Source organism: Ustilago hordei, assembly GCF_900519145.1.
Source record: "Ustilago hordei strain Uho2 genome assembly, contig: UHO2_contig_10, whole genome shotgun sequence".
NCBI classification, from domain to species: domain Eukaryota; kingdom Fungi; phylum Basidiomycota; class Ustilaginomycetes; order Ustilaginales; family Ustilaginaceae; genus Ustilago; species Ustilago hordei.
The window spans coordinates 287,277-310,972 of record NW_024545254.1 but is presented as its reverse complement, the minus strand read 5'-3'; the positions used below and the strand labels follow the sequence as shown (position 1 = coordinate 310,972).

General features: G+C 51.3%; 9 protein-coding genes across 9 annotated transcripts; 6 read left to right on the top strand and 3 right to left on the bottom strand.

Annotated features, from left to right (window-relative positions):
* Nucleotides 1-705: 705 nt before the first annotated feature.
* Nucleotides 706-6,444, bottom strand: UHO2_04695 (uncharacterized protein; the record flags this gene model as incomplete). Its single annotated transcript, XM_041554511.1, has 1 exon — nt 706-6,444. One exon carries the CDS (start codon nt 6,442-6,444, stop codon nt 706-708), a length of 5,739 nt encoding a protein of 1,912 aa, XP_041410445.1.
* A 675-nt stretch (nt 6,445-7,119) lies between these two features.
* Nucleotides 7,120-8,457, top strand: UHO2_04694 (uncharacterized protein; the record flags this gene model as incomplete). Its single annotated transcript, XM_041554510.1, has 2 exons — nt 7,120-7,605; nt 7,711-8,457. 2 exons carry the CDS (start codon nt 7,120-7,122, stop codon nt 8,455-8,457), a joined length of 1,233 nt encoding a protein of 410 aa, XP_041410444.1.
* A 257-nt stretch (nt 8,458-8,714) lies between these two features.
* Nucleotides 8,715-10,349, top strand: UHO2_04693 (uncharacterized protein; the record flags this gene model as incomplete). The annotated part of the gene is made up of 4 exons (XM_041554509.1): nt 8,715-9,067; nt 9,182-9,684; nt 9,865-10,013; nt 10,200-10,349. The coding sequence occupies 4 exons, from the start codon at nt 8,715-8,717 to the stop codon at nt 10,347-10,349; spliced, it is 1,155 nt and encodes a 384-aa protein (XP_041410443.1).
* Nucleotides 10,350-11,993: 1,644 nt separating this feature from the next.
* Nucleotides 11,994-13,490, top strand: UHO2_04692 (uncharacterized protein; the record flags this gene model as incomplete). Its single annotated transcript, XM_041554508.1, has 1 exon — nt 11,994-13,490. One exon carries the CDS (start codon nt 11,994-11,996, stop codon nt 13,488-13,490), a length of 1,497 nt encoding a protein of 498 aa, XP_041410442.1.
* A 68-nt stretch (nt 13,491-13,558) lies between these two features.
* UHO2_04691 (uncharacterized protein) lies at nt 13,559-14,056 on the bottom strand (the record flags this gene model as incomplete). Its single annotated transcript, XM_041554507.1, has 1 exon — nt 13,559-14,056. One exon carries the CDS (start codon nt 14,054-14,056, stop codon nt 13,559-13,561), a length of 498 nt encoding a protein of 165 aa, XP_041410441.1.
* A 1,781-nt stretch (nt 14,057-15,837) lies between these two features.
* UHO2_04690 (putative gamma-glutamylcysteine synthetase) lies at nt 15,838-17,970 on the top strand (the record flags this gene model as incomplete). The annotated part of the gene is made up of 1 exon (XM_041554506.1): nt 15,838-17,970. The coding sequence occupies one exon, from the start codon at nt 15,838-15,840 to the stop codon at nt 17,968-17,970; it is 2,133 nt and encodes a 710-aa protein (XP_041410440.1).
* A 573-nt stretch (nt 17,971-18,543) lies between these two features.
* UHO2_04689 (uncharacterized protein) lies at nt 18,544-19,404 on the top strand (the record flags this gene model as incomplete). Its single annotated transcript, XM_041554505.1, has 1 exon — nt 18,544-19,404. The coding sequence occupies one exon, from the start codon at nt 18,544-18,546 to the stop codon at nt 19,402-19,404; it is 861 nt and encodes a 286-aa protein (XP_041410439.1).
* Nucleotides 19,405-19,547: 143 nt separating this feature from the next.
* Nucleotides 19,548-20,978, bottom strand: UHO2_04688 (uncharacterized protein; the record flags this gene model as incomplete). Its single annotated transcript, XM_041554504.1, has 1 exon — nt 19,548-20,978. The coding sequence occupies one exon, from the start codon at nt 20,976-20,978 to the stop codon at nt 19,548-19,550; it is 1,431 nt and encodes a 476-aa protein (XP_041410438.1).
* Nucleotides 20,979-21,856: 878 nt separating this feature from the next.
* Nucleotides 21,857-23,518, top strand: UHO2_04687 (putative PGI1 - Glucose-6-phosphate isomerase; the record flags this gene model as incomplete). The annotated part of the gene is made up of 1 exon (XM_041554503.1): nt 21,857-23,518. The coding sequence occupies one exon, from the start codon at nt 21,857-21,859 to the stop codon at nt 23,516-23,518; it is 1,662 nt and encodes a 553-aa protein (XP_041410437.1).
* Nucleotides 23,519-23,696: the final 178 nt, after the last annotated feature.

The window sequence follows — 23,696 nt, the reverse complement described above, 5'->3', positions numbered from 1 at the left end:
GGGCAGACAGGCAAGGCAAGGCAAGGATGGAAGCTTGTCGAAATGCGTTCATCGAGCATGCTGTCAAATGGCGCACTCCTGGGACGCTGCACGGAGAATGGTTCAGAGGACCGACTGAGACCTCGACCGACTATGGTTTCAAGCAAAGGCAGGGAGAGAGTCTGCTCAGCCTACATAGAGCCAAGCGCCAATGCAAACTGTTAACCAAGCAGCAACAGCAGGAAACAGCAGCTACCCACCTTTCCTCGAATGCCTGCTTTCTCTTCCAAATGTCTACAGCGTAAGCTCATCCTGCAAGCGCAAGAAAGATGGCCCGATTCGAGTGGGATGGCAGTTTAGCATGCGATGATTGATCCGATGGCTGAGCAGCAAGAGCAAATCCAAGCTTGAATGCCATGACGTTCCGGTCTCAAGGCAAGGTGACGTCGAGAGATCTGCTAGCTGCATCCATCCAAAATCAGGCTTTTCACACCATTCTCAAGCTTTCCATATCGATTCGGCTTGTTCAACACCGCCTCTGTCGGTAACCTTCCTCCTCGCTGCCAACCAGCTAAGTGACTTAGGACAATGTAGCGAATACTTTGAGGTTGTAAAGCAGCTCTAATCCATTCGGAACTGCGTGCACGGCCAAGCTAAAAATAAACTACGCGGGCTGACACTCGGCCAGTGCGTCTAATGTTACAGACAGCTAGCTCCATATCAACCTCATCCATCCTTCTGAGCCTTGCTACTTCTCCACTTCTCCATAGCAACCCTATACTTCCTCGCCAAATGAGCCCTCTTCTTCGCCCTCCTAGCCCTCTTAGCCAACACCAGTGTCTTCCGATCAAACTTCATCTCGCTTCTCCTCTGATCTCTTTCGAAGCCTTCCTGAATTTCTTTCACTTGTTTCATGAATTCTACCTCGAACCCTTCCCACCCCGCACTCGCCGTTTGCGACCCGCTTAGCCCGTCCAACACCTGCTTCATCAATTGAGCCTCGGATCGTTGAGCAGCCATAATCTCGTTCAATTCCATCCGTCTCTCCGATCGTTTCATCCGGGCTACACGACGACGGTAGATCATCATGCTGACACCGACCGGTTGGACTGGTTTGTAGCGCGGTAGTGGACAGTTGTAGATCGTGGGGGGCAGGAGTGCGCCAGAGTGGTGAGGGATGCGAGGGGGATATTTGAGCTCGTGCAATTTGCTTGCCCAGAACGAGTTCCATGATCGACGGTGATTGCGGCTTGAGAGTCTTTCTTCTTGATCAGCGAGGGTAGACTGAGCGGTAGCGTCGCCGGCAGCAGCAAGCTGAAAGAGATGCAACAGGTCGCGGGCCTGTTGAACGAGTTCAGCTACCTTGGATTGGGAAGTCAGGCCTTTCTTCCTGCGCATCACTATCTTAATCTCTTGTCTGAGTGCCGGACATGATGTTGGGCATTGCTGGAGAAGCGGACGGTAGAGCTGCCAGACCACCAGGTTGCGGTGGGATGGCTCCCGGAAGAAAGGCATCCTCTTCTTAATCGCGCGTCGAGGAAGGTATGCGGCGAATGCAAGAGCGTCCAGGCTGTCGGAGCTGGCTGTTGCTGACGAGCTCTCCGCTGGCTGATGCGTCGGCGCAAACGTGCTGAAGCTTGACTTTGAAGGTATCGCTTGCATGTGATCTGTTGTCGTTCGTGCTCCGCCCCTACGGGCGCTGCTTGTAGCCTTACCGCTTGTAGACGCGATTCGACGACGACGAGCAGGCTTTGACGCTTCGGCTTCTTCTGCGCAGCTTTGAATCCAAGCATCTTCGTCAAACGAAGATTGTGGGGACGAGGGCGAAGACCTCTGGGTGACAGCTGTGCTTCGCGACTTTGTAGACGAGAAAGCTGTGTTCTGACTCGCATCACCTCCAGAAGCAGTCGGTGTACGAGAGATTCGTACAGGAGGAACTGGCGCATCTGCTGGACGTTCTGTAATCTTTGCTCTCGTTTCTAGAGCCCTGATCTCAGCCATTTCCTTCGATGCCTGAGCCTGCAAGAAGTACAGTCCGCGTTCTCCAAGCGAGCGATGGACCTGCGTTGAGGGTACGTATGGCGGGAAAGAGCTCTCCGACGTCTGCCCTTGCTCGTTCTGCTGTATACGCGTAGCTGCATCTTTGTGCAGAGACCCCTTGGTATGCTTCAAAATCTGCTCGATATCCATTGCGACACCCACCGGGATCGCCTCAGGATGAGACGGCGTCACACACGGATCATCCGCCTCCTTCCTTAGCACCTTATCGATATCTACCTGTGCGAAGAAAGCGCATCCCAACGGAAGATCGTCCATCTGCAGCTTGAAAGCAAACATGGCTCTAGTCCAAATGTTGGCGATCTGCAGCGCCAATGCCGCCCTATACCTATCCTTGTCTTTCACCAGATACCTCACCTCGTCATGCACTGACAGCATGAACCTCGCATCGATGTCGTACCGTTTCGACAGCCACTCCATCGCAGTAATCAATAGATGCAGATAGTCGACACCGCTACTCTGCACCACCCAGTTGATACGACTCGGCATGTACTCTTCCGACATTCGACCATTGCCAAAGTCCACTTTGCCCAGAAACTTCTTCGTCAACGCATTCGTCACACCGCAGTCAAGAGCAGGTGTCTTGGGGTTGTCGGACAGAGCAATGTTTTCGAGCTTGTTGAAGACGTAGCTTTCTGTGCCACCGAACCAAAACTTGGCTCCGAAGAACTCGTCCGTGTGGGTGTTCTGACCCTTTGTTGCCATGTAGAGCTCTTTGGCTTTCTGTGTAGCTTCTTCATTGGTGACGCTGGGATTGGCTTTGAGGAGAAGGTGAGTAGCGTGCTTGATTCCGGCACCGTAGATACGCGAATAGTTGAACACTTTGGCTTGGTTTCGGCTGGTACCCAAAATCGAGGCCGTCTTGGAGTGAAGATCCGTACCAAGGGCTTTGGTACCTTCGAGTGTCATCCATCCAACAGCAGTGGCACCGTGAATACCGAATTGAGCGTCACCCATAACACTGCAAATCCAAAGCTCTTCTGAATCGACATCGGCTCCGACAAGACTGTAGCCCGGAGGAGCTTTGACCATCGCTTTGAGTTCCGAACCAACTCGGTTCTTTTTGGCGTTACTGGCGGTAAGCCAGGTATTCTCGATGGCTCGACGTGTGACGGTGCCCATGCTGATGACTTGTGGCAGAATCAGACCTTTTCTTCGATTCGCTTCGCCGTCTTTATCTTGTCTTGCACCAGATGCTCCACTTGGGTACCTCATCGATGTCCCAGCATCACCGTCCCATACTACCATCTGCTTGTGCACACGATCTCGAACCGCAATCCAGTAGCTACACTGAGCATTGAGTTCAAGTGCAGTCTTGGCAGCAGTACGACCGACTTCATCGGGATGCTGACTCTGCAGCGTTCCATCCTCAAAGTACGCAATAAAGGACTTTGCGAATGGACTGCCGACATTGGCTCCTTCACCTTCACTGTGAGGCACCTTGTAGAACGTCGAGTTGCCGAATGCTTTAACAATGAGAGGAGGCGCACTCGAGTCGCTTTTAGACGAGCTCTTTTCCTCTGGTCTGCCCTTCTTGAACTTGACCGCCTTCGTTTCGACAGGTGCTGCGAGGTGCTGGATCAAGCCGTCAGCTGCCATACCAAAGGAGAGGGGTGTTTGTCTCGTCACGAGTTCAGGCACCTCGGATGGGTCATGGCGGAAAATCCAGCCGTGCTCGCGACTGCGATACAGAGGACATCCTCGCCACGAGATCTTGAGTAGGATCGGAGCAATTGCTGAGCGAATGGTGACCTGAAGCTCACCCGTAGCGCTCTTGTACAGATCCCAGTACCATTTTGGCCACCAGGCAGGTTCGGCGATGGTATTGAGTTCGGCTGATGCCATACCATCGGAGTCTGAATCCGGGGTTGCGTCTCTGCTGCCACGCAAAGCAGTCACTTCTTCGAGACGGATGTCTTTTAGCGACCAATCAAGCTGTGCGAGCTGTGCATCTGCTTGTATGTCTTCTTTTGGAAGCTCCTTGACCGCATCGGCTAGTTCGCGTAGCTTGCTGTTGATCTCGTCTGGCGACAAAAAAGATTCACCAGAGACAATAGCGGAGAGGATGTGCGACCCGGTGGGACCTGCGTTGCTTGTTATCTGACTGCCATAGCGCTTCAGTGCTGTCGCAGCAAAGAGATTGCTCCCGACCAGCGCTGTTGCATCTTCAAGCATCCATCCTCTTGGCTCGCTCTTGAGCACTGCTTTCCCGTCAATGCGTAGTCGCAACAGCTGCTGAGCAATAATGCTCTTGGGTGAAAACCCGTCTTTGGTTTTGTTCCGCAAGACACCGTCTCGATACCATGTCGGTACAGAGAAGTCAGAACGTGGCTGGACGACGTTACCGGTGCCGCCTTGCTCAACAGAGACTTTGGCCATTTTGGGCTTCTTAGGTGTCCAATCCAACTGAGAGTACCATGCGTCGTCTTCCCACCAAGCCCTCTTGCGGTCAGGGTCCGGGAACACGGGCTCGTTCTGTTCTGGGTCTGTGATTTGTGACCTCTCTTCCGCAATCTTGGCGGCGAGACTCCATGGGAGGTCCTTTGTGCCTTTGTCTCTTAGCTTCTCTGCGAGATGGACAAGACACTTTTGTACCTGATCGTTGATGCGATTGAATTGTTCATCGCAGCGTCTCTGGTAGTCCATCCATTCGTCATCAACGGGGAGGAAAGTAGAACCGAGACCAAAGACGCCGGCCATTGTCGCAGGGTGAGGACAGCGGGCTGCAAAGTCAGGCCAAGTGCGGCGGAAGATCTCGTGAGTGACCACAACGTCCGAGGCACAGTAGGTGAGAAGATGCTGGACATCTTTCAGAATCTCTTCGCGGGAAGTGCCATTGACAAAGACGTCACGGGCTGATTTGGATACTTTCATCGGAATGCGGTGAAGGCGGGCGACGTCGGCGAGCGAGTTCTTGGAAGTCTCTTCCAGCCATTGTGACTCGGTTGTGGTGGGCGTCGAAAGACGAGAAGCGAGTCCTCCAGCCTCATCATCGCTGAAAGGCATGTCGAGTGCTGAAGGCGATACAGCGACGTCAGTGCCATCTACGCCGGCAGCATCTGAGGAAGGGGCGCTTGAAGACAAGTGGACAGCATCTGCAGCCAAGCCTTCGAGCTTGAGACCTTCGAGCTGGTCCGAGTCGTACTCGAGACCTGATAATGCATTCTCGATGGCTCTTCGTGTCTCTTCCTTGAGCGCCGCCTGATCGAGCAACTTCTTGGCACGCTTCTCTGCCTTTGCCTTGTTATGCTTCATCCATGCTGGGCGTTGTGGAGAGGAAATACCTCGTGTCGCAACATGCAGTGACATGGTGTCAAGCCATCTTGTCGAGCCAAGGTCGAGTGTGTATTCTTCCAGAGTCCTGGCTCGGTCGTAGGAGACGTTGTGACCTACAACGAGACGTGCTCGATCATGCTTGCCGCTGGGTCCAAGTGGGATGAGATGGTTCTTGCAATGATAATCGCCTCGCTGAACAAGCCAAGGTGAGAGCCAACTATACCACGCTTTCGCACCGGCAGCAGTAGCCATTACGGGAAAAGGACCTTCCTGCACCATTGTCTCGACATCAAACACGAGCATATCGTCTTCCTTGTCCGGGTATGGAACACTGACGCCAGGGCCTAGTGCGGAAGCTGAGCCATCTTCTGATCGGAGGATGGAATACTTGGTCCATCCAGGCTCGATGGACCAGTTGACGGGTTTCAAATGGCCAGGAGTGCGTAAGGCTGGGTCGAGCTTGAGCCATTCGCTAGCTTCGAAACGAAAGTCGTCAGCTGCGGTCTCAATTTTGCCCGAGTGTGCGTCTTCGAGCTCTTCTGGTGATTCTGTGAGCTTGAGATCTGCAAGCCGGAAGGCCATACCGAGCCATGGCTGTGCCACTTGTCGGCCTAAGCTCCAAAAGTGTTCTGCGAGGTCTCTGCCTTGCAATGGTGGCAAGTCGAATGAGGTCTGTGGCAAGGTGGACGCATCCGACGCCTTGAGACCATGTTGATTGAGATGATCGCGGCAGATGTTGAGCGCCTTGGTTGCAACGGGTGGTACAGGCTGCATGGTCGGTGGAAAGAGCTGTTCGTGTAGCCGGCGAGGGAGCAGCTGAACACCGACTTGATTGCGTGGAACTTGCAACGGTGCGGCTTTCTGACCCCTCGGCGGCTTGGCTGCTGACTGAGATGTCTTTGCATTCTTTATTGGTGGTGGCTGATGTGGAATCTTGGAAGCCAAAGAGGGATGGTCGACGGGTGCTGCAGCGTGCCATCGTTTCTGTTGATGCGAATGAGATTGTAGAGGCCGAGATGCTGTAGCAGCTGTGATAGAGAGAGGCCGTCCAAGAGCTGCAGCGCTTCGTATTGCCAGGTTTCTATGGGGCAGTGTGCACAGGCACCTGCTCGTGCGCAATATTGTTGACATTGCACAAGCCTTGAAGTAGCAACGTCGGGTGCTGCTTTTCCTTTTGCGCTTAGGCAGCTACCGATGAGAGAGACGGGGAGGAAGCAACTTGAAGGGGAGACATTGCTGCTTTCCGAGAAGCGCCGTGCTAGGTGGCTTGTATATGCTGCTTGAGATTGGCTGTCGCCGGTGCCTGTTGATGGATGTAGAGGTGTGAGAGTCATACGGTTCCGTTCATTGCTCCACCTGACTTATTAATTATTTTTTTGCCGTCCAAAAGCGGACTGAGCGGCTGAGCTGCGGAAATTCGCCGTTCAGGGTCCAATGCTGAGGATGACGATCCAGCAGATCTAATCGGGGATCGGATAGACCCAAGCTGATCGAAGATAGGATAGATCTAATTCAATCGGGAATCAGACAGAGCCGATCGCAGAGAAACATTGGATGCTCTCTCCTCAAGGGGGTATCAAAGTTTTTGCGTTTTTAAAAACCCGGGTTTTTTCAAGAGCACGTTTTTCAAAAAAACGCAAAAGCTTACATAAGCTCCACAAAGGGAAAAAAAAAACCGCATTTTCAAAAACGCAGCTCAGGAGGCACATTTGTGAAAATGCGGTTTTTTTATCACTCCACATCTTCTCTCCTTTCCTCAATCTCATTGCACTTTTGCTCACTCCCTCTTCCTTGTGCTCATTCAACATGACCTCCTCCACTGATGATTCTGGTGACATCTCTGCAGAGTTGTTATGCCAGTCCACTACACCTACAAGCTCTGCAACTCAGACCAAAAGTGTGCCTGCACTGTCTCAATCTGGTTCTACAAGTGCTCCTGACATCCACACTTCCTGTCCAACTCGAGCCTCTAGATCTGCCACAGGCAAGAAGAACTTGACATGGTCAGGTGCCAATGTTCTTCACCTTGTCACGATCCTCTACAACAACAACTCCTACCAGTGCACTCTGCTGCCATCTCGAGAATCGGCTGAGAGCGATCCAGCCCTCAAACTTTGCAAACATCCCATTTTTCGGGATATCTCCAAGATGATTTTCCCAGGCACATCTGTCGATCCCAATTGCATCAAGTCCAAGCTGAGGTGGCTGCTAGAGACATACTACAGGGAGAAGAAGAAGCTTTCACCCACTGGAGCTGGTACACTGCTGGAGGACATGGATGCATCCAACCCAGTAAGTTTTGGTGATCTTTGTTGCTTGCAATAGTATGCTTGGATGCTGATTCATACTTTCAATTTTAAACAGTCCTATGTATCTCACATTGCCCTGTCAACAAAGTATGCTTGGTTTGAAAGGATGCACGAGATGATGAATGGCCAATTCAATGCTGATCCCACAGCACTTATCACAACTCCCAGTCTCGACTTCACCAGCAATGATGAGCCTGACATGCCTTCAAATGGCTCAGCTGACATACCCATGGATATTTGTGGCAGTGAGCTGTATGATCACAGCGCTCATGGCCATGGTTTGCCTCCTATTCTCGACTTGATCGAACCCACCAACCCCCCAGCTGCTGTTGCATCCACTTCTGGTGCATCCTTTGCTGGCGCTGGTGATGATGACATCTTTAACACACCTTCATCTCCACCTTTGCAGGCTCGACCACCTTCCTCCACTGCTGGCAGTTTGGATGTCTCTGATTCCACCTCTTCTCAATCTTCAGCCCAGCTCTCTCCCAGCACCAAGTACAAGCGAGGTGCCCTTGATCACAAGTGCGACACACTTGCTGAAGCTTTCTATCATTCTTCCATTGATACCCTTCAGATCCACCTGCAGCTTGAACAGGAATGCACCAGATGCAAGAAAATACTGGAGGCTGAGCGTACCAAGCACGAGGAGATGCGCCTGCATCATGAGAGGGAGGAGAAAGAGTGTGATGAATGTGTTCGCACATGTGATCGTGAAATGGTGATGGAGATGGTGTGCCTCCTTGCTTCTCAGGCCAGTGTCGAACAGGATGCTCATCAGAACACCAGCAACAACAACAACATGGACTCTTCATTCAATCTTCCTGTCTTGTAGCATTACATGTACTATCATCTGGTCTCAATGCAAAGTCATTTCTGAGTGTTTTTCTGTAGAGTGCAAGTATGAGGTGAATAAAAATGATGCACAGCACAGTCACATAATGAGCTCAAAAGCATTTAAACAAAAAATTTCACTCTCACACCTCTTCCATTACTACCACCACTCCACTCTGCAACCTTTCAGCATCGCTCTTGCTGCCATCCCCCCTCTCCATCCCCCCTCTCCATCCCCCCTCTCCATCCCCCCTCTCCATGCTCCCTCTCCATCCCCCCTCTCCATGCTCCCTCTCCATCCCCCCTCTCCATGCTCCCTCTCCAACTCCCTTCCTCTTTCCAGCCATGGTGCACTACAGTGACAAGCAAGTAATTCTCAATGACATTGTCCACACTCTCGAGCTCTCTATACCTGCGGAGGTCATCCAAAACACTGACAGAGTGCAGCACTCCTGCAGCACTGACATTGACAACTTGGATGACGATGGTGACCCAATTCTGCTCTCACGACACCTTGTCTGCTTGTACACTTTCATATGCAAGCAAAGGTACACAATCACACGTTGCACTCCTCTTGGCTGCACCGATAAGCTTATCCACCTTCTCAACAGGTATGAATCAAGCAATCATAGGATGTATCATGGACTTGTTCATATGTCGCCTGAAGCATTCAACAATCTTGCCATCTGACTCCAGCAAACAGAGGCTTTCTGGTGGAACTACAGCAGCTCAGGTGTGATGTCTCTCAACAAAGTGCAAGAGATTCTTTCAGTGGCTCTGTACAGACTTGGCCATTCTGGAAATGGAGGTGGTGAATGTGATGCTGCTTTGCAATGTGGTTGCAGTGTTGGGAGCATTGTTGGATACACCAATTGCACAGTTGCTGGCCTCCTTGAGCTAAACAATGAGGTCATGCAGTTTGCTTCAGAGGGAGAGAGACAACATGCTTCTGCCTGGGTGCGCAATACAACTGGGGTTGAAGAGTGGGGTAAGGGCTGGCTTGTGGTGGATGGCACACACATCCCTCTTGCCTGGAAGCCAGGAGTGCTCAGTCGAGAGCACTTCTGCTACAAAGGCTTCCACAGCATCAATGTAGTGCTGGTGATCCTGCCACACTCACTGCAGATTGTCGAATCAGTTGTTGGACAGCCTGGCAGTGTTCAGGATTCGAAGGTTTGGGCCTCAGGCAGCAACATCCTGAAGAAGCCTTGCCTGTACCTTGATGAAGGTGAGTTCATCTGGGTTGATGGTGGATATGGCCATTCTGCCTTCACAGTTGGACCATTCTCTCACATTGCTGCTGACAAGAGTCAAGACCTTTGACACTTCAACTACATGCTCTCTTGAGTCCGAGTATGAGTCGAACATGCCATTGCATACCTGAAGAACCGCTTCCAGTGCCTTACAGGCTATTGTGGTAACATCTACCATTTCAAGGACTGCATCACTGCTGCCGAGACGATCCAAGCCTGCATTGTTGCCCACACCTTTGCAAGTCAATATGACCATCCTGCTGATATTGCCGACCTGCTGTTGCCCTCTTTCTCTGAGGATGAGGTGAGTGAGGTTGTTCAAAGCCTCCAACTTGATGCCAGTGATACACAAGAGCTCAGGAGGACAAGATGCACAAATCAGCAGGAATATGAACTGGATCTTGCCACTGCAACACAAGGAATGTCACAGTATGCAGTGTCAAGACTTCGAAGTTCTGCTGCACATGATCTTTGAGAGGGTTTGTTCCAGGTGCTGTTCAGATCCACTGGGTGCAATGAGGAAGACACTACTGCATTGTCTCAACGTCATGAGAGGACTACTGTGGACTACATTGCCATGACTCAAAGCACATCAGCTCAGAGACAGGAGCAAGTCTTGACACAACCATTCTCGATCTGACAGGCACTCTCTCTTCTTCTGTTCAATACAATTCTTCTCACCACCATATGAAACATGTCAGGGGTCTCGCGCCTGAAACCCAGGTCGGTCTGTCGAGATACTCGGTGACTATCAAACTGTGCGACAGCTATTGTCTCAGTATCAGTGACTATCAAGTTGTGCAGTGACAGCAGGTGGCATTCATTGTATATACTATCGTAGGTTTCAGCTGACCTCTGTGGACACTCCATTCAGGGGTAGCTCAGCATGATCAATATCAATGCTATGATGACACCAAGGTCTGGTGTGAGTGTTGATGATGATGAGGTTGATGACGTTGGTGATAAGGTTGGTGAGTGTTGATGAGAATGAGGTTGATGGTGTTGGTGATAAGGTTGGTGGCATCAACACGAGTGTCCAGTGTGTTGACTTTGATGCTTGAAGTGATCCCCAGACCACAGTGGACTACTGCCTTCGGTTCTATCTTGATCCGGACTGCTAACCTGCTATGGGCGCCTTCGGATGTCAGGTAGTGGTGATACAACACACACACTACGATGAGGAGCAACCTTGATAGATTGCTGCTATGCTGACTGAAACTAATATATACTTATGCTGAAGTGATAACTAGTTATGGTGAGTAGAGTGGATGCCGATCCACTCGACCTATGATGATGAGAAAGCATGGTTATATACCTCTTCACAGCATCGCCAGTGATGCTGCTCCTGCTCTCTCTCCAGAGAGTACCTTCTTCATCGAGTACTGTTCAGGGGCCTCTCCTGCTTGGCACCCCTGTGCCTCTTGAGTGGTGTCGACTCCTTCGACACTGCTCCTCCTCCTCATGACCTGGTGTCAACTCCTTCGACACTGCTCCTCTTCCTCAGGACCTGCTTGCCAGTGTCCTATGACTCTTGTCTCTTGAGCCCCTGAGTGGTAACCATCTGAGCTTGGTCCTCTTCGTGGCTGTGCCTGCTCCTTGAGCTTGGTCCTCCTTGTGGCTGTGCCTGGCCCTCCTCACATGTGGCTCAGTTCTCCTTTGCATGTGAGTCCATAGGAGTCCATGGTCTCCATGGAGACTGCACTATGACCATGCTCTCTACTGGTATCAACTAGGTCTTCGATACCTGTGCTCCCTCCATATGAACCAGTGACCCTCCTGCTTCTTGAGCATCCAGGCCCATGACAAAACAATACATTGAGTGCATGGTGTGAAGAGGAAAGCAAGATATAAGCAAGCAATGGGTAATAGCAATGAGAGCGACAAGTAACATGACCACTGTTAGGTTATGCATTTTATCGGCCGTATGATTTCATCGCATTTTTGGAAACCCGCTTTTCCTTGGGGGGGGTTCAAATTCCCTCCAAAAATGCGCTCTCGAAAAAACCCGCATTTTTAAATTTGCAAAAACTTTGATACCCCCTTCAGTCAATTGAGTATATATGTTTCTGTCTTAAAGCACCAGTGACATCGTACTCAGACTCTACCCGATCACCAGTTATCGGGACTAAAACTTCATCATCCAACGCTTCAGACGCCTTGCTTCTCTCTGTTCTACCGTCATCCTCACCGTTCATGCTCATCACCAATCTGAGCACTACGAATATGGACAAACAGCAGCGCCGTACGCCTTCGAGCTGAGTCGTGATGTTCTGTGTGCACAACCATGGACGACAACGGATGGGAAGCCGTCCGAATTGCTGACGTGGCTCAGTCGTCTGACTTGAACATTTTAGCGTGGACGACAGCATCCAGAAGACCGCCTGATCTCCTTGCCAAGCTAGACAGCCCGACTCAGCGCTGCGTGAAAGAGTTGGATGCAGCGAGCAGCTCAAAGGATACAGACCAACCCTCTCAGGACTTGTATCGTCGAGCAATCTGGGCACCCGACGGCTCCTCAATCCTCGCCATCACAGAATCGCAGCAGAAGCACATCCTCCGATGCAGCTCATCCGGTGTGATCGAGCGGATGGCTGAGTACAAGAGCCCTTCTCCGAACCTCGATGCAGTATGGTATCCCGTACCGGCTATTGAGCAGCCAAGCGACCCCGACACCACGCATACCTCGGCACCAACTCTTCCAACTTGGTGCTTTGCCGAATCGCATCGAGACCTACCCATCCGGCTCACTTGCAGCAACGATGGTCGCACCCGCACAAGTTACTCGATCATGAATCATGTTGAAAAGTTCGTTGGTCCTTATTCGCTAGCGTTCAGCCCGGATCTTTCACGCCTCTACTGCGGTCTCTATTCCAGTCTCGCTGTCTTGCCACTCTCCCGACCGGGACTCAACTCGCATTCGCATGTGCCACTCATCTCAAACAAGCGCTCGATAGGCGGACAACGAGGTATCATTTCTGCCCTTGCAACTTCGCCGCATCCGAGTGAGCCTGGTTCACACGAACTAGTCGCTGTCGGAACCTTGAGTGGCACTGTGGGAGTGTACGACTTGATTCCTGCATCCTTCCCGGAGCCCACAGAGCACATCGCAACCCCCACAGCAACAAGTGATGGCCAAGAGTCACTAGCACAAAGTTCCCTCCTAGCTGGATGGAGCGAGATCGAGGGTGACGGGATAACACAGCTCAAGTTCCACCCGCTGACACCGTATGTATTGTTTGTCGCTTCAAGACGGTCTGATTACATCTATGTATATGATGTACGATATCTGATGGGCGATACATCGAGATGGATGTTCAAGCCTCTAGCGCGAGCAGCAGCTGGTGTGCGATCGGCGCATTTGTTGGCCAAATTGCCGAGATACGGTGGTGCAAGTCATCAGAGAATGTACTTTGATGTCGATTGGGCTGGGCGGTGGCTTGCCTCGGGGGATGAGAACGGTAAGATCCATCTGTGGCGGATTGATACTGGTCGGTTCATGGATCAAAGCAAAGATGAAACGAGTGGTGCGGAGGATGAGCCGCTGGAATTGAAGCCAGACTTTGATTGGAAAGCGCATGAGGATACTGTTGGCTCAGTGTCGTTTCATCCGTATCAGCCTTGGTTGGCTTCTGTTGCTGGTTCGCGACGGTGGCCTCAAGCAGGCGCTGCAAGCGATAGCGACGATTCTGACGAGAGCTCGAAGCGAGGCCCAGCATGGACGACCAAAGATAGCTCGCTCAACATCTGGGATTTTTCTCATCCTCCAATCTCTGCTTGCTAATCAGCCGCAAAGCTTTGGCCTGCCTCGCTCTCTCTGGAGACATTTTGTACTTGTACCGTTGTTCGCATTCAACCTCTGAACTTCCTCCCACTCTTGACGTCAGCCCTTTTGATCTTGTTCTGCTTCTTCCTTCTGGCATCTGCCTCCTGCAACCTTCTGACCCTTTTCTTCTGTTCCTCACTTGTTTCTCCCACCAGACCCTCCTGAGCCAGCTCAAGTAGATGAGCATGCAGCTTTTCCAGTGCGTCCTGAACGTTTGCTTCCTGTGTCCTATGTCGCATACTGGTGACCAAGAGAGAGTGGTCGGAAGCGACGTAGTAAGGAGACTTTTTGGCTATCCGACTGACCAGATCACGAGTTAGCCATTTACGTGGATGAGCGCGGTCGAGCGAGTCGGGTGCATGGTTGCCGGCTTGAGATAGCTCGAGTCGGATGTTGGCTTTGGTGTTAAGCTTGTTGACGTTTTGACCACCAGGGCCGGAGGAGCGGGAGAAGGTTACTTGGAAGTCGTTGCGTCGGAGAGCGAGGTCGCGGAAGGATGAGACCCATCGACGACGCTCGGCCATTTTTTGTTCGTCGTATTCGGGCTGGCTGTCTTGATCGCGGCGGGATGGGGAGGATGAGTTGCATCGACAACCGATGTAAGGCGTTAGGGGACGTGTGGTTCCAGTTCGGACGATTGGCGGCCTAGGTATGAGTGGGATCGTCTTCACGGTCCGTATGCTCGAATCTGCCAAGAGCAACACCGCCGAGCGCGGTACTGTGCGAGCCCACATGGTGGCCCAAGTTGCCTTTTCCGATCGCTTGTCTGAGCTTCGAAGCAGCAGAAGGAGGAGCAATTTAAGATGATGGTGAGCCTCAAGCTGTCAAATCGGGGGGGGGGAAGGGGAAGGGGTGGTTCAAGACTTGCTAAAAACTAGAAGAAAATCAAGGAAAAAAGAAGCCGGAAAATGCACCGAGAAAAACAAGTCTCTGAAAATCATCCTTGGAAGGGCAGCTCACGGCGATCAGACTTGCTTCATGCTCTCTCCTGATACTCGTCTGAGATGAGTAGTATTGCCAAAGCTTGACTCTGACAGGTTTGGTCGTGCCTGTGGCGGTTGCTTTGCGTGAGTCTTTGTGAACAGGCAAGTCGGCTTTCACGTCTGACGCAAAGCTGCAGCCCGATTGGCGATTGGATTTATGACTCCCGATCTGACCGTCGGCGATAAGAACGCGAGCCAATCAATCGTTGCAAACTGTGTTCTGTTGCACCAATCCTTCACCTAAGCAACTTGCAACGCTCGCTTCTCTTGCTGAACCGAAACCATAGCGTGAGTGTGTGAGAGAGGGCGGAACATCGACAGCTTGGCATCACACAAGGTTCGATGGAGAAAGAGCAATGCTGATGACCAAGCAGATCCTCGGAATAGACGGACGTGGCTTGGCATCTCACTCACTCTCGCTGAATTTGTGTGCATCGGGCAGCGCGACCCTTGTTGAGCATGATTTTTTTGTTTTTTGGATTTTCTTTTTCTTTTTCTTTTTCTTTTCCTTTTCCTTTTCCTTTTCCTTTTCCTTTTCCTTTTAGTTGAGAATTTTGGCGCTTAGTTTCATTTTTGAGTGCTATTTACATAAGCATATATATATATATGTGCTAGCTTGGTGGTCACTATCAGTCTGTGCCAATCTATGACTAGTTCATCCCTCACATTGCTCCTGAGTTGTCATGGTAACACCTATGTACCCCACGTGCGTAGCCACCGACATGTGGTTTTGTATCATCAATAGTTACTTGCCCTCTGCAGACCCCATATGCTTTGTTCAGTTCCGACGTGTCTCCAACCATTGTTACATTTCCCTCAACTCTTTTCCTTTTCCTTTTCCTTTTCCTTTTCCTTTTCCTTTTTCTTTTTCTTTTTCTTCCACTTGTTACTGATTTTCCGGGGGAAAATTAGAATTGTCTGTGCTTCTGCTGCCGTGCAATTCTTCCTTTCTCCTCTCAGCCAATGCTGTGTGTCACCTTTTTGCGGTCATTTGCATATACGGAACTGCAACTGGAACTTCCCCGCTCGACTTGGTCAGCTCTTGATTGTCATCATCATCCTCTTCAACGGCTCCCATCATCCCTTAAACTCCTCCTCTTTCCAAGCGCAAGCGGGTACACATTCTGTAAGGTCGTCCCACCACAACTCGGAGGAGGCATCGCGTACCTCGCATAGGAATTGACGTGCTCCGTTGGCACGCGGAACCTGCCTCCATCTTTCTTTCTATTTGAACCCACGAGTTGCCCTGATCACACTCATCACCATACTAGCACATATTTCACTCTGGCCGCTAGATCAACGACATCGCAGTCGCCGCCAAGATGGGTCTTCTCTCGCTAGGAACCCCTTTGGAATGGCAAGATGCCCGACCGCTTGCCTCTCACGTCCGCAAGCACGGCATCCAACAGTTCCTCTCCCTCTGGAACAAGATCAAAGATCGCCGCGGTGATATACTGCTTTGGGGTGATGAGATCGAATATATCGTAGTTTCCTTTGATCAAGAGACACAGAATGCTAAACTCTCATTGAGGCAAGAAGAGATTCTCAAGGTCCTCTCCGCTAGCGATCAAGAAACACGTGAAACAGCCCCCGGTCTGGCAGGTCAGATTCCAACCTTCCATCCAGAGTATGGGCGTTTCATGCTCGAGTCCACCCCTGGATCGCCGTACGGTGCAAGTCCGAAGGAGCTTCGACGTGTCGAACGCAACATGAGGCTGCGCAGGCAGATCGCCAGATCTCATCTCAAGCCGAATGAGCTTCCTATCACGCTGACTTCCTATCCAAGGCTCGGTGTCACAGATGCGCCTTTCACGGAACCACACTATGAAGCTAATGGTAATGCTTCCAGGAGCATGTTCCTCCCTGATGAGCTGATCAACCCGCACGCACGATTCCCAACGCTCACTGCCAACATCCGCAAGAGAAGAGGAAGCAAGGTCGCAATCAACATGCCTATTTTCAAGGATGTCAACACACCATCGCCCTTCATTGATCCTAGCATTCCATGGGATCGCAATCTTTTCCCCGAGGATGCAGAGGCGAAAGCGGGTGCAGCTAAGCCTGATCACATCTACATGGATGCCATGGGGTTTGGTATGGGCTGTTGCTGTTTGCAAGTTACTTTCCAGGCTTGTTCCCTCCAAGAAGCGAGGACAGTGTATGATCAGTTGATTCCAGTTGGTCCATTGTTGCTGGCTTTGACAGCTGCTTCTCCCGCCTATAGAGGTTATCTGGCAGACGTAGATTGCCGATGGAATGTCATTTCCGCTGCTGTGGATGATAGGACACCGCAAGAGAGGGGAGAGCCAGCATTGCCCTTGCCAGCACACACACCAAGGGGAGGATTGGATCGCGATGCAGAGCCAATCCCCAAATCACGCTACGATTCGGTCGACTCGTACATTTCTCAAGATCCTCTCAATCGTCGTAGCTACAACGATAATCCTTTGCCCATCAATGCCCAAGTCAAGCAACAGCTTCAGGATGCAGGAGTAGATGATCTTCTCGCCGATCACCTTGCGCATCTTTTCATCCGAGACCCCTTGGTGATTTTCAGCGAGATGGTGGATCAGGATGATGAAACCAGCACGGATCATTTCGAGAATCTTCAATCGACCAACTGGCAGACGATGAGGTTCAAGCCTCCCCCGCCCGGTGGAAGGATCGGATGGAGGGTTGAGTTCAGGAGTATGGAGGTTCAGATTACAGATTTTGAGAATGCCGCATTTTCGGTCTTCATCGTGTTGTTGACCAGGGCGATCTTGAGTTTCGGGTTGAACTTCTATATGCCTTTGACAAAAGTGGATCAGAATATGGCGAGAGCGCATAAGAGGGATGCGGTGAATGGGCAGAAGTTTTGGTTTAGGAAGGAAGTCTATAGGACGAGGAATAGGCACGCCTCTAGGCAGGCTTCCAGGGAAGTTTCGAGATGTAGTTCCTTGGAGAATTTGCAGGGCGGGACTAATGTTGCGATCAATGGTCGAGCGCTGAATGGTGGGGAGTTGAATGGTGCGGGGTTGAATGGGAGGCTTAGTCCCCAGAGCATCTCCTCGAGCTCGGATGGTGGCTTGGAAGAAGAGCATGCCGAGTTTACGATGGATGAGTTGATGAATGGGAAGGGAGATGAGTTCCCAGGATTGGTAGGGCTGGTGCACAACTATTTGGATAGTTTGAATATTGATGTGGAGACGAGGTGCGAGATGGGATTGTATCTGGAGTTGGTCTCGCAAAGGGCGAGTGGCAAGCTGATGACGACGGCCAGCTGGATTAGGCAGTACGTGAGGAATCATCCCGAGTACAAGGGCGATTCGGTGGTCAGTCAGAAGATCAACTATGATATGATCAAGCAGTTGGATCTGATTGAGAGAGGGGAGGCGGATGCGCCTGGCTTCTTGCCAAAAGGGTATTCTCAGAGGAGGAAGAGTCAGGAGACTAAGCCCGAACTCAGGGCTTGAACAGCGGAAGAGAAAGGAAGGGGGAGGGAGGATTTGCGTTCATTCGGTTCATCGACACAATCACCAGAACTGGCAGCAGTAGCAGAAGCAACAACACACTCTTTTCCATCGTTGTTCGCAGTTCTATGGCAGAGAAAATACACATTGTCATGGTCCAGAGCTTTGGCGGACGTGTGATTGATTGCTACAATGCGTTCGGCGTTGGTAAGTGGTGATGAACTTCCGAAGTCTTGTGGTCGAGGCTGTGCTTGCGGGTCTTTCGCAGATGAGGTCGGAAGAAGTCGGATAGGCAGGGAGCATTTTTGGCCGGAGGTGGAGGCATTTCGGTGAAATGTCAGCAAGAAAGTGACACACATCCAACTCACACACATCCAACTCACACACATCCAACTCACACACATCCAACTCACACACTGATGACTAAAGCTTGCTTCTCTTTCTTTCCTCCGCTCATACCCTAGCCTCTGACAGTTAGGGTTGAGGAAGCTTCATCAGACCCTTCGCTTTTCTCCCCTTACCACCGCCACGATTGACAACCCTGAGCAAATCCATTGATCAACCCGTCACACATCCATGGCACCTTCACTCAAAATCAGCGCCGGTCCCTCGGTCGACCAGCTCGAGACAGTCGCAGTCAATCACGACGAGTTACCCACCTCCATCGACTCTCCCCACTTCCAAGGTCGGATCGCAGTTCGAATCAAGTCCTTCACAGGATCAGACCCTGATGCAGTCGAACATCGCAAGGACACGCTTTATTTCGAGAATGGTCATGGCAAACATCAGTCTTGGTCGATGCAGATTCAGGGCCGCTTCAAGGAAGAGGTGAGCGCGGATGATTTAATTTTTGGCAACGAGTTTGATAAGCCGATCAAAGATCATCTGCCATACGGTACAAGTGTAGCTTTACAGTTTGTAAAGTTGCTCGATCCAAACTTGGAGCATGACTTGTATGCGCAGAAACCTTATGCTTGGAGTCCTTACCTTGCTACCATGCCCAGAATTAGTTCTCAAACGCTCGAAAAGCAGGTAGATGGCTTCGATGGTTGGCCCGCATTTCCCGTTGCGCCCGAGGCCTATGTTGAGGATGACATTTCAAGCCTCATCCCCGAAGAGTTGGCAGAAAAGAATAAAGATACGGTCGCAAACTTCAAAGGCATCGATAAAGCTCACGAATACCGTCAGCGTTTCTTAGGCAACAAGGAGAATAGACAGCAGATTACAATCAAGCCAGAACAGGTCGTGACGGCAGATTTCTTCAACGGTTTCATCGACTTTAACGATTTAACCCTTCACATACCCTTTTCGGGCGGATTGAAGTTCGACCTGAAGAAGTACTGGGATGGTCAACCGGTAAGGTACATTTGTAAGGATAAGAAGCAAGGTAGAGTGTTCTTTGTGATTCAGTTTGATATTGTTGATCTTCACAACTAGAGCAATTGCATTCTCAATCGGAACTTGACTTCTCGTGATCAGATCGTTGCAGGGCAAGATTGTGCTGTGTGTGCATGTGTTTAGGAAGAGAGAGAGAGGGAGTTGGATTCGATAGAAGTACACAAGAAGGAGACAGGTCAAGTTTACTTGCGGTATTGGGGAGGAACGTCTTGTCCACCCTCTTCTTTTGTTGGTACACGATTGTGGTATGCTCTGAAAGAGGTTTCCCATTCGACGTATTCGCGCCAGTACTTGTCGAGTGCTTCTTCTTCCGGTGATTTGGCCGATGCAGCGGTTGCGGTGGCACGGTTGCGTGATTGAGGTGAACCTGCGGGTGAAGAGTGGCCGTTCCTTTGCGACTGTGAGTAAGGTTGCTGGTGCGCTGCTGCTTGTCTTCCGGCGTGGCTGTCCGAGGGCGGAGGCGGTGGAGCGTCGTCTTCGGGGGGAGGAGGGGGCGGTACGTTGGGGTTGTCTGAGGGAGGTGGTGCTGGGTCTCCACTGTGTCGTCCGTACTGATTCCAGCCTCCTCGGGATTGGTCCCATCCACCTCCACCGCCTTGGTAGTGCTGCTGCTGCGAATAGTGGGATTGGTGACCATAGCCGCCCGCACCGGTTGGACTTCCACCGCGACCATAGCCACCTCCTCCACCACCACGGCTATAGCCACCACCACCTCTTGGTGCTCCACCTCCATAACTACCGCCATAGCCACCATCTCTTCCACCACCGTACCCCGACCCACCACCACCCATCGCATCATAGGCCTTGTGCCACTCACTCTTCACCACCTCCATCAGATCTTCGGCCAGCACCTTTGCCGCCTGAATTTGTTCATCTTCCGGCCCCGCAATCGCAATATGCATTGGCTCTGGCAACTCCACCCCCGTATCAGTCTCAATAAACCCACTCCCCAAACCTTTAATCTGCACCCTTGTACCTGTCTCACTCTGGATGTACTTGACAAACATTCCTCCCGGCCCTACAATCTTTGACCTCACATTGAAGTTTCTGATGTTCTCAAGGTTGACTGACACTTTCTCTTCGGCCCACCTTCTTCGTTCGCGCGGAGGTGGGCGTTGATTTTCATAATCCAAACGACGTTGGTGACGATCTTCGATAAGTTGTGGCACTTCTTGCGCCATGAGTTCGTTGATCTTGGCGATGGCGGCATCTAGAATCTCTTGTGAGATGGCAGAGACGTGCAGGTAGAGGGGTGGGTCTTCTTTGGTAGCCAGGGCTTTGTCGGGGTACCATGTACCTTTTGTGGTGACGGAGGCGCCGGTTTCGCGATGGATCTGTTGTTGGGTTTGACCTTTGGTGAGCATGTAGCGGTTTCGCTGGTCGTTGATTTCAATGTCATGGGTGAATTCAGCGTCGTGCGCGTCTTTCTCCTTCTTAGCATCCTTAGCATCGGAGGAGGAAGAGGGGCTGGGATCGGACTCTTTGGAGGATGGTTGACCTTTCGATGCGAACTGAGCAGCGATCTTGGCGGCGGCAGCGGCTGCATTGACCGAAGAAGATGTGGAGGCCGAAGCCTGGCCTTGGTCCTTGGGACTATCCCATCGACTCGACATTGTTGCAATGCTGTTGCTCGTAATCGAGCCGGGTATCGTTTGTTGTGGAGAGACGGCAAGAGGTTGTTACAGACGAGACTGGTAAAAAGGCTGGACCCTGAGGAAAGAAAGACTTCCGAACTTCTGATCGCGCAATTTCTCCGGATCCCTGATACTAGGGTAGATCTAACAAGCCCACCATCTTTAAATCGGCACCTCATCGATTCAAGCGATCTTGAAGATCTCCGATTTGAGATTCATCAACACAACGAGAGAGATCTCCGGACGGCGACGGCACGTGAGATGAACTTATCGAACGGAGATCTTGCTTGATGTGATCCGGCGGCCCTTCTGGATGGTTTCCCGAACAGTGCCGTTCTCCATGCTAGGAGCTGGTGTTGAGCTCAATGATGGCGAGAAGAACGGCGATGGTTGTCAGTAACTTGTTCAGAATCCGGCTGCAGCAGTTTAGCCATGACAAGCGTGCATAGCTGAGGATGCAAGGCCTCAGAGAGAACGAAAGGCTTTGGATGCGGGGCGAAAGACAGTGATGGGACGGCGATACAGTGGAGCTCGTCATACAGCCGGACGATGCTGACTACGCTTACACTAGCTCACGCTGATATCTTACGCCTTTAACTGCAAGAGAGAAAGGAAATTTCCCGACCAGATTAGTCAGCCAGCCACAGCGAGGGCGAATTTGTGAGAAGAAGAAAGGAGGCGGTCCGAGCGTTGCCGTCAGTGGCCGAATTTCCAAGACGCACGCACCACTTTGAGTTCTACCGCCCAGCAAGGGTTCCTGCTTCTTGTTCGACCTCTTTGCCTCGCATCTTCCTTCTTGCTTTCCTTCTTCCTTCACCCAATCGTCCTTAACCCCTCTTCCAGCATCAATCTTCAAAATGGCTCACAAGCTTACTTCCTCCCTGCCAGCATGGCAAAAACTCCAGCAGCTTTACGACACCAAGGGCAAGCAGATCAAACTTGGTCAAGCTTTCAAGGCCGATGCCAACCGATTCCAAAAGTACTCTCGCCAGTGGAACTCGTCCAAGACCGATGCTCGCTTCCTCTTTGATTTCTCCAAGAACTTGATCGATGACGAGGTTCTGGACCAGCTCCTTGCTCTCGCTGAGCAGGCTGAGGTCAAGCAGCAAATCGATGCCATGTTCTCTGGCGAGCACATCAACACATCCGAAGACCGTGCTGTTCTTCACGTCGCTCTCCGTGACGTTCCTGGAGACTTTAAGATCGACGAGCCCGGTGTTGATGAGGTCAAGCCCGAGCTTCAGCATATGAAGCAATTCTCCGAAGCCGTCCGATCCGGCGCCCACAAGGGCTACACGGGCAAGAACATCAAGAGCATCGTCAACATTGGTATTGGTGGTTCCGACCTTGGTCCGGTCATGGTCACTGAGGCTCTCAAGCCTTACTCCAAGCGTGACCTCGACGCTTACTTTGTTTCCAACATTGACGGTACTCACATGGCCGAGACTCTTCGTGTTTGCGACCCTGAAACGACGCTCTTCATTGTCGCTTCCAAGACTTTCACCACTCAGGAGACCATCACCAACGCTACAACCGCTCGTGACTGGTTTCTCGAGCACGCCAAGGACAAGGCTCACGTTGCTAAGCACTTTGTTGCGCTCAGCACCAACGTCAAGGCTGCTACCGAATTCGGCATTGCCAAGGAAAACATGTTCAAATTCTGGGACTGGGTCGGTGGTCGATACTCTCTCTGGTCTGCCATTGGTCTTTCCATTGCTATCGTCATTGGCTATGACAACTTTGAGCAGCTCTTGCTCGGTGCCCACGAGATGGACTTGCACTTTAAGAACACTCCTCTGAAGGACAACTTGCCTGCTCTCCTCGCTTTGATCGGAATCTGGTACATTGACTTCTTCGGTGCTCAGACCCAGGCCATCCTTCCCTACGATCAGTACATGCACAAGTTCGCCGACTACTTCCAGCAAGGTGACATGGAGTCGAATGGAAAGTTCATCGCCAAGAACTCGGAACGTGTCGACTACCAAACCGGTCCCATCATCTGGGGCCAAGCCGGTACCAACGGACAGCACGCTTTTTACCAGCTCATTCACCAGGGAACCAAGCTGATCCCTTGTGACTTTATCGCTCCTGTCCAATCCCAAAACCCTCTTGGCAAGCACCACGAGATCCTCCTCTCCAACTTCTTTGCCCAACCTGAGGCTCTTGCTTTCGGTAAATCCGAGGCTGAGGTCAAGCAAGAACTCGGCGCTGAAGCTAATAACGACTTCTTCGTCAAGTCCAAGGTGTTCGAGGGTAACCGACCCACCAACTCGATCATGGCTCAGAAGATCACCCCTGCTACTCTTGGTGCTTTGATTGCATTATACGAGCACAAGATTGCTGTTCAGGGCTTCGTCTGGTCTATCAACTCGTATGATCAGATGGGAGTTGAGCTCGGCAAAATTTTGGCCAAGAAGATTTTGCCTCTTCTTGAAGGTGCTGATGCTAGCAAGGTCGATGGTGCTGGCCACGACTCTTCGACGAGCGGACTGCTGAAATACTACCTTTCCAACAAGTGACTCGCTGTTGACGAGACAAAGTCGACGAGTCGAAGTAGGATCTGATCGAAGATGGCTCTTTGTATGTTTTCGGATGTCGTGTATAAGCTTCAATTGCCAATGTCGTTTCTCGTCTTCATCCTATGATTCGCTTTTGAACGAAGCAATCTGTCCGTGCTCCATATCTGAACCAAGTTGC